The sequence below is a fragment of the Vigna radiata genome, chromosome 5, assembly GCF_000741045.1.
Source record: "Vigna radiata var. radiata cultivar VC1973A chromosome 5, Vradiata_ver6, whole genome shotgun sequence".
NCBI classification, from domain to species: domain Eukaryota; kingdom Viridiplantae; phylum Streptophyta; class Magnoliopsida; order Fabales; family Fabaceae; genus Vigna; species Vigna radiata.
In genome coordinates, this window is record NC_028355.1 from 14,542,518 (window position 1) to 14,550,920 (window position 8,403).

The window sequence follows — 8,403 nt, forward strand, 5'->3', positions numbered from 1 at the left end:
CGAGTTTTGCAAAACCAACAGGTAAGACTGGTTGGTTAGGGGCAGAGATGTCTGGCCGTAGTCGAAAAACAGGTTTGACTACAAGGATTAAGGTAAATTGTAATTAGGGGTATTAGACTAAGATTAGGCCGTGATTAAGGTTTAAGGTTTTACTAATCTCAAGTTCATGCCAAAAATTATAAATACATATCAAAGGTAAGAGGTAGGTGATCGCATTTAGTGTGTGTTTAATATTTATTCACAACTCCTGAACGAACAATATACTGACTTAAGCATGGGAGAATCTTTGACAAGTACACCTCCAAACGTATCTCAACTAATCCAACCAGAACACTGAAATACAATCAAGATGAAGAATGTCGAACAAGAACAAGAACCAAGATGAAGAAAAACAAAATCCAAGATCAACAATGTTGTAGAAGATGAAAAACCAATTTTAACCATGTCGAAAAAAAAGAAGATTTAAGATTAACAATGTCAAAAAAGACAAATAATAGAAAAAGAACAACAATATATAAAAAAATGTCCATTTATTAGGTCTTCAACATAAGAGAAGATTAAATTCACATGTCAAATAAAACATCTACTTATCTCAATACACGTAGTTTTAAAATCTTATGTCAACAAAACTTTTCAATTTTATATTAAATTACAATTAGCTGCTTCTTTTTTAAAGATTTATAGGTACGATGCTAACATTTTGACAATTAAACATATGACCTGACAAATCATATAGAATGTCACAGTAAAACTTATGTGAGAGTTTTGAGACTTTCACAAGAGATAACTATATTGTAATCTAACTTGTTTCCTCCATTTATAAGTAGTACAAAGGCTATTATTTATTACTTCCTTCAATTGGTGATAACATGTCTCCTCTTTCTAATATGAAATTTTGGTAAAGAATAATCATATTAAGTATATGTTATAACTTTTATTACGAATATGTTATAATTTTTATCCTAATATTGAATATAAGTAACGTGACACAATGTTAAACCTAAATATATTCTTTGGAAAGAATATATTTAGCAAACTTTTAGATATATTTTTATTTATATTATTACATTTAGCGCGCACACACACGTCAACACTGATTTCAAATTATATACAATTGAAGATAAATTGAATCTTGAAAGAAGAAAATATTATTGTCTGTCAATACTCTGATTGCATTGTTAAAAATTGTTATAACCATAAGTATTAAACCAGCATTGTCTTTCTATATTTCTTTTATAAGAACAGGACTCCAATTGTTATATGTATGTAAAAAAGAAAGCAAATTAATAGACCATTTGATCATGTAAATACTTTATATTTTATTTTCTTTTAAGATAAATTAATTACGTGCAAATCTTGCATCTATTTTTTTTTCTTTTAAATATAGTAATTTTCTCACTTAAACATCATCAAGATATTCTTTTATCAAAAGTTAAGAATAACGAAATTTAAAATTAAATAAATAAAAAGGAACAAAAAATTTTAGTCTTAAAACACACAATTTATTTCCAATTTTCTCACAAAATAAAATCCAAAGGTAAAATTCTTTCACATTAATATAAAATAAAATGTTTTGCCGATTAAACACTTCCTAAGTATCCACTATGTTTAATTAATTAATTAACTACACACATAAATCGAATCAAAAAACATGGAAGCCGCAATTTTGACTTACCAGTTGCCTAACCAGTACTCTCTATTCCCACTCCCTCCCCATAATACCCCTGCCCAATTTTGGACGAAAATACCCTTTCCCAACAACCTCCTCTCTCTCTCTCTCTCTCTCTCTCTCTCTCTCATAAAAGCTCTGTTCCTCTTATGTAGTATATCTGAGAAAACCATCAGCACTCTCTCTTTTTCTCTCTAGGTCTTCGGACAAAATCGACTGCGTGTCTCTATCTGTCACCGTAAGAGATCCTACACACGCAACAACAATGGCCACCGCCGCTTCCAACTCTCTCTTTCAAACCAAATCCATTCTTCCAACCCACCCTGTCTTGCCTTCCTCCACCACCCAATGCTACTCCGTTCCAGGGTCAAGACCCAAGCCTAGGCCCATCCAATCCGTTCAAGCAGCCGGCAACTCCGTCAATGTAGTAACCGACGGCAAACAGCAGCAACCGAGGCACGAGGCCAAGTGGGCCGTGGACAGCTGGAAGTCCAAAAAGGCTCTCCAGCTCCCGGAATACCCGAACCAAGAGAAGCTCCGGGCGGTGCTCAAGAGCCTCGAAACGTTCCCTCCCATCGTCTTCGCCGGAGAGGCTCGCAACCTCGAGGAGCGCCTCGCCGCCGCCGCCGTGGGGAACGCGTTCCTACTCCAGGGCGGAGACTGCGCCGAGAGCTTCAAGGAGTTTAATGCCAACAACATCCGCGACACCTTCAGAATCCTCCTCCAGATGAGTGTGGTTATGATGTTCGGTGGCCAGATGCCCGTTATTAAGGTATGTACCTTCAGAATCCTCAACTCTCTCGTTTGTTACTCAAGACGCTTGAAATAAAATAGAAAATGATGATAATAATGAGGTTGTCTTGGAGTGTTTGTGTTAGGTGGGACGTATGGCGGGTCAGTTCGCGAAACCGAGATCGGAGCAGTTGGAGGAGAAGAACGGAGTGAAACTCCCCAGTTACAGAGGCGACAACGTGAACGGAGATGCGTTTGAAGAGAAAGCCAGAATTCCAGATCCTGAAAGGATGATTAGAGCGTATAGTCAATCCGCTGCTACTCTGAATCTTCTCAGGGCATTCGCCACTGGAGGCTACGCCGCTATGCAAAGGGTTGGTCAATGGAATTTGGACTTCACAGAGCACAGCGAACAAGGAGACAGGTGCGTCCTACCACCAAAAACATCTTTTTCTTTTTCTTCCATCGCTGATGTTTACGTTTTTTTATCCTCTTTTCCAGTTTTAATATTGTTCTTTTCATTTTTATTGTATCTACGCTACCAAATACCAAACACACCCTACCACCTTTTCCTTTCCCTTTCCTGTTTCAAAGTCCGTCTTCACTTTCCTTAAAGGAAAATATCATTTTTCACACCAATTTTTGATATTATTTTGACATTGTACACGTGTCAAAATATGATTGGACGATTTCAAATTAAAAAAACAAACTTTGGTTTTTCTTTTCCAAATATACCCCTGTCTTAACTTTTTTAATTTGAAATCATCCGATCACATTTTGACACGTGTGCAGTGTCAAAATAATGTTGATGTTAAAATATCATTTTCCTTCCTTAAACCGAAAAACAGGAAGTTTGTGTTTTTGTTTTGTGTACATACTACAACATTTTTCGACCTTTTAATTTAAAAAAAAATCAATTGCGAGTTTATTATTTTTTAAATGTTCATTTTTATAATTAATAGTACCATTTAAATATATAAGCTCTATTTTAGAAATACTCTTTAAATGTAGACAATTTCATTTGGTCTAAGATACAGATGAATTAAACGTTTGACATCATTGCTTTTCCTTTTCTTTTAATTAAAAAAATCATGGAACATTATTGTCATGCCTTATAAAGTATTTATATAATGTGATATATTTATTAAATATTATTAAATTTTTGTGTGACTGTTACATTCAAGTTTTAAGTTTTAAGCTAACGTTCTCTGTCAATAATTAATTTGATGTGCTGCACTTTCCCAAATCACGTTTGCTGCTTATATTTCGGAAGGTCTACATTACGCATCTTTTGTTGGTTTTTCCAAAGGGTTTAAAAGAGAAAAGTTGTTAAATCACAACCATTATTTCCTGCCCTTTTCTTTTATTTTTTTTCTTTACTTTTTATTTATTTAACTTTAAAATTATGTAGAGTCAAAATATTAAAACTTTTAAAATGTATGTTAACTTTAATTAATTAAAAGTAACTATAATAATAAAATTAATATTAACAATATTATTATTTTTATAATGATAAAGTTATTGGTATTAATAATATTTATTATTTTTAAAATAATAATAGTATTAATTACCTCTTGTTATAATTATTATTTTTTCAAATAATGTATTTTTAAAAAGTCTTAATATTTTGACTTTGGAGATGAAAAAAAAAATATGTAAAGATAAATGTCAAATGTTCCAAAATGAAAAAGGAGATATATATTTTTTTTAGGTTAAATATGTTTTTGGTCCCTATACTTTGAGGCGATTTTGGTTTTAGTCCATTTCCAAACTAAGGTACAATTTAGTCCTTCAACTTTAGAAAACTCTGGTTTTAGTCCTTTTTATCAAATTTTTTTAACTTTATTTGTTGTTTCAAATGTGTTTCTCAATTAACATTGAAGCAAAAATGTGTCAAACAGTGTAAACCATCCAAGTGCTATAATGAAATGTGCTTGAAACAACAAATAAAGTTAGAAAATTTTGATAAAAATGACTAAAATCAGAGTTTTCTAAAGTTGAAGGACTAAATTGTATCCTAAAAAATAGACTAAAACCAAAATCGTCCCAAAGTATAAGGACTAAAAACATGTTTAACCCATTTTTTTTCAATAAACATCTTCATCTTTAAACCATTCTAATTTATTTATTTTGGGTGCGAAAATATCATTGTATTATTTAATATAAAAAATATTTTTTAAAATATTTAAATTTTTTATATTAATTTGACACTATATATTTTATATTTTATATTTTTATTTTTTAAAAATTATATAAAAATATATTTTTTTATGAGTATTTTATGCTGAGTTTTTGAGTAAAATGAATGCAAAAGTGTGATGGTAAATGAATGCATAAGTGTGATGATAATACGAACTACCGAAAAGAAGTCGTCCCAAAACCATGATTTAGCTGTTTTCTTAACCCTTGTAGCTTTAGGTAAAGTAAATATGTTTGTTTGGCATGGCAGGTACCTAGACTTTGCACACCGAGTGGATGAGGCCCTTGGTTTCATGGCTGCTGCAGGCCTCACGGTGGAGCATCCTATAATGAAAACAACTGAGTTCTGGACATCACATGAATGTCTGTTATTGCCATATGAACAATCACTCACCAGGTTGGATTCAACTTCTGGTCTCTACTATGACTGCTCCGCTCATATGCTTTGGGTTGGGGAACGGACCAGGCAGCTGGACGGTGCTCATGTTGAGTTTCTAAGAGGAGTTGCCAATCCTCTCGGAATCAAGGTTTTCACATATTTCTTCTAAATGCATGCTCAAGTTAGATAATGACTGATGAAATAAAAATGGCATCGTGTGGCAGGTAAGTGATAAGATGGATCCAAATGAGCTTGTTAGACTGATCAACATTTTGAACCCCCAAAACAAACCCGGAAGAATAACTGTGATCACGAGGATGGGAGCTGAAAATATGAGGGTCAAGCTTCCACATCTGATCAGAGCAGTACGCAGAGCTGGACATACTGTAACTTGGGTCAGTGATCCTATGCATGGAAACACCATAAAGGCTCCGTGTGGACTCAAAACTCGCCCCTTTGATGCAATCAGGGTAATAGTCTTGCCACTATAATCTGTTTGGTTATTTTGCATAAGTTATTCACTTCGTAAGTTATCATGTTTTTTTAGACTTACATCCGATCATCTGAAAGGCTTTATAAAGAAGATTGGGAAATAATTAACATCAGTGTTTGTGATTGATGAAGGAGACGTATTTCCAGTGACTATAATGCATCGTAGTGACAATTGCTAAAGATTTGATATCTGAACTAGTTCAGAGGTTGGCTACCAAACCTGAAGGTTAATCGTAAGGTTATTGTTTTTTGAATGGGCAATGGAATCAACCTTGACTGATTTTGAATTTTAAATCTTACCAACTTCAGAGAAAGCAACATCATAAGGCTGCCAACCTTGATGTCTGATAGTTCTGTAACCATTGAAAACCAAGTTAGAGAAAGCAACATATATCATATATGAGTACCAACCTTGATAGTTGATAGCTGATTATGTGTAGAATTTGACCTAATTGAACAGGCGGAGGTGAAAGCATTCTTCGACGTGCATGAACAGGAAGGAAGCCACCCAGGTGGCGTTCATCTAGAGATGACGGGTCAGAATGTGACTGAGTGCATTGGTGGGTCGAGAACTGTTACCTTTGATGATCTGGGTTCACGTTACCACACACACTGTGATCCCAGGCTTAATGCTTCGCAATCTCTTGAGCTTGCTTTCATAATTTCTGAACGCCTCCGAAACCGTAGGATCGGATCGGATCGCGGCAGCATCTTTTCTCTGTAGGATTCAGTGCCTACAAACTTGTACCTTTTTCCTTAAAATTCTATTATATGGACCAACAAAAGTTGTCAGAATACATATCTAGGAGACTAAAGGAGATATATAATAGGTATATGTGGTCTCAAGGATTCAGAAATAAGAGACATCAATAAACATGAACCATTTAGATATCAAGCTTACTTCCTGCACTTATTTACAGGTAAAGCGATACTGTTTTTTAACATTCATTTTCGAATTAAGTTAACTTAATTTTTTGTTATTAATGATATGTATACGTAAATAACATATTTATTTATCAATTTATTCCTTATTATTATTATTATTTTAATATTACAACATACATAATATACTTTTAATATTTTACTGGTAAATATATAATAAAGTGTGAAAAGCGTAAAATTATTACCTGGTGGAGAAGGAGGACATAGAAATCCTTGGAGGACAATAGAAATCTATCTAGTCTTTATGTTTTAAATTTTTGGTCTATTTGCCTCAATCTACCTAGTCTTTATGTTTTCATTTAGTAAAAGTATTTTTTCTTCAATTTTCTTTATAGTATTGTTAACACACATATATTGTACTGTTAACACACATATGTCTAAACTAAATGTTAGATTATCAAATGTTGATAAAAATCCTTATATATGTCATTAGGTTATTTAAAAAATAGATTTTAAGTGTAATTCAATATTACAAATCTAATTTATAAGATATGAGATTTGTACATATTTATATATTATAAAATAGTCTTACCTTTAGTCCATATGTTTTAAATTGATCTTGTTTTTAGTTGATATTTAATTTTTAATGCATTTTCTTTTTGTCAAGCATTTAAGGTAAAATTTAATTTATGATTCTGATACCATCTTAAAAAATTAATTTTAAATTTAATTTAATTCTACAAAATTAATATATAAAATAAGATTTACGTTCTCTCTTAAATACAACAAATTTGTTGTATATTTATTTGACGTGAGACTTCTAATATTTGTTGCAATGATAGCTCTAAACAACATGTATTAGAAAGACAATTACAAGTATGCAATTTTTTTTCTCTCCTTGGATTTCGTTTGTCATTGAAATTTTAAAATAGATTCTTGTATATAATTGTGTATGTTTGTAGATAATTGACCGGTGCATCCCTTACCATATTGATTTTGTTCCTTGAAATGTCTATCTCTATTCTCAGTTTACTCCACTGCTGGTTACTAGTTTTGCTTTTCCCATGTTTTAACTCAATTGCTACATAAAAAGCTACCACATAATTAATTATAAAGTGAGAAAGTAGAGGAAATGAAGTGCACTTCTATATAGAATATAAATCAGCCTTTCATTTCCTAATTAATAGTTATATCAATTTATTTTCCTATCTTGCCTCTTTTTCATTTGCTCTATATGAAGAGTAAATATAGAGAGAGAAAAAAAGAAGCACATTATTTTTTTCGGTAAAATCACTTATGAGTTATGGATTTATTGTAAATACAAAAGTAGGAAAAAGGATGAAAGGAAGTGTATATTATTTAAATTTTTTTATTAGTTTGCTTAAGTTTTAAGATGAGAAAGAGAATATTCAACTTGATCATATATAGATATTTTTTTATTAAAATTTATCATTCCCTCAACTATATGAAAGAAAATATAAGTTGATAGGTATATAATAATAAAATAAAGCAAGTAGTCATTTTTGTTGATCTTTTTAGTTTTCACGTTATACCAATTAGGACATGAAGGAGGTTCGCTTTTCATCATTGGCTATGAGAAATTTTATAGACAAGGTTGTGAGAATCCTACACTAGTTGAGCAAGTAATTCTTGCCTTGTGAATTATGAAGTTTCATGTGAATTACGAAACTTTAATTATGTATTCTACAATATGTGTTTTATTTTCACTCCTTTTTACAATAAATTCTATTTTAATATAGGTCATCACATTAAAATAACAATTTAGAAAATAAAATAACACAGTGATTGAACAAAATAAAAGTTTTGAAAAGTAAAACGAAAAGAATTGAGACATCTTTGAACATTTTTGTTTAAAAGTATAAAAAACAAATGCTTCGTAAGTTAGCTATGTTTCACCTTTCACAATTAATATTAAAAAATGTTAGATAAATAATATATTTAATTTTTTATTCTTTTTATTAGCAGATCATTAAAGTATATATAAATTTATTGAACAACTTCTTAATATAAAGAAGAATTAATAAATAAC

General features: G+C 31.4%; 1 protein-coding gene across 1 annotated transcript; it reads left to right on the forward strand.

Moving 5' to 3' along the window:
• The first annotated feature begins 1,768 nt into the window (after window positions 1-1,768).
• Window positions 1,769-6,396, forward strand: LOC106760869 (phospho-2-dehydro-3-deoxyheptonate aldolase 1, chloroplastic). The gene is made up of 5 exons (XM_014644305.2): window positions 1,769-2,441; window positions 2,548-2,825; window positions 4,851-5,127; window positions 5,204-5,449; window positions 5,932-6,396. Exons 1-5 carry the CDS (start codon window positions 1,935-1,937, stop codon window positions 6,193-6,195), a joined length of 1,572 nt encoding a protein of 523 aa, XP_014499791.1. The 5' UTR covers window positions 1,769-1,934; the 3' UTR covers window positions 6,196-6,396.
• Window positions 6,397-8,403: the final 2,007 nt, after the last annotated feature.

Bases quoted from the DNA above. Each gene is read 5' to 3' on its own strand.
- LOC106760869 (XM_014644305.2), top strand. From the start codon at position 1,935: ATGGCCACCGCCGCTTCCAACTCTCTCTTTCAAACCAAATCCATTCTT. The intron at 2,442-2,547 runs GTATGTACCTTC...TGTTTGTGTTAG, and splicing joins GCCAGATGCCCGTTATTAAG to GTGGGACGTATGGCGGGTCA. The intron at 2,826-4,850 runs GTGCGTCCTACC...TTGGCATGGCAG, and splicing joins CACAGCGAACAAGGAGACAG to GTACCTAGACTTTGCACACC.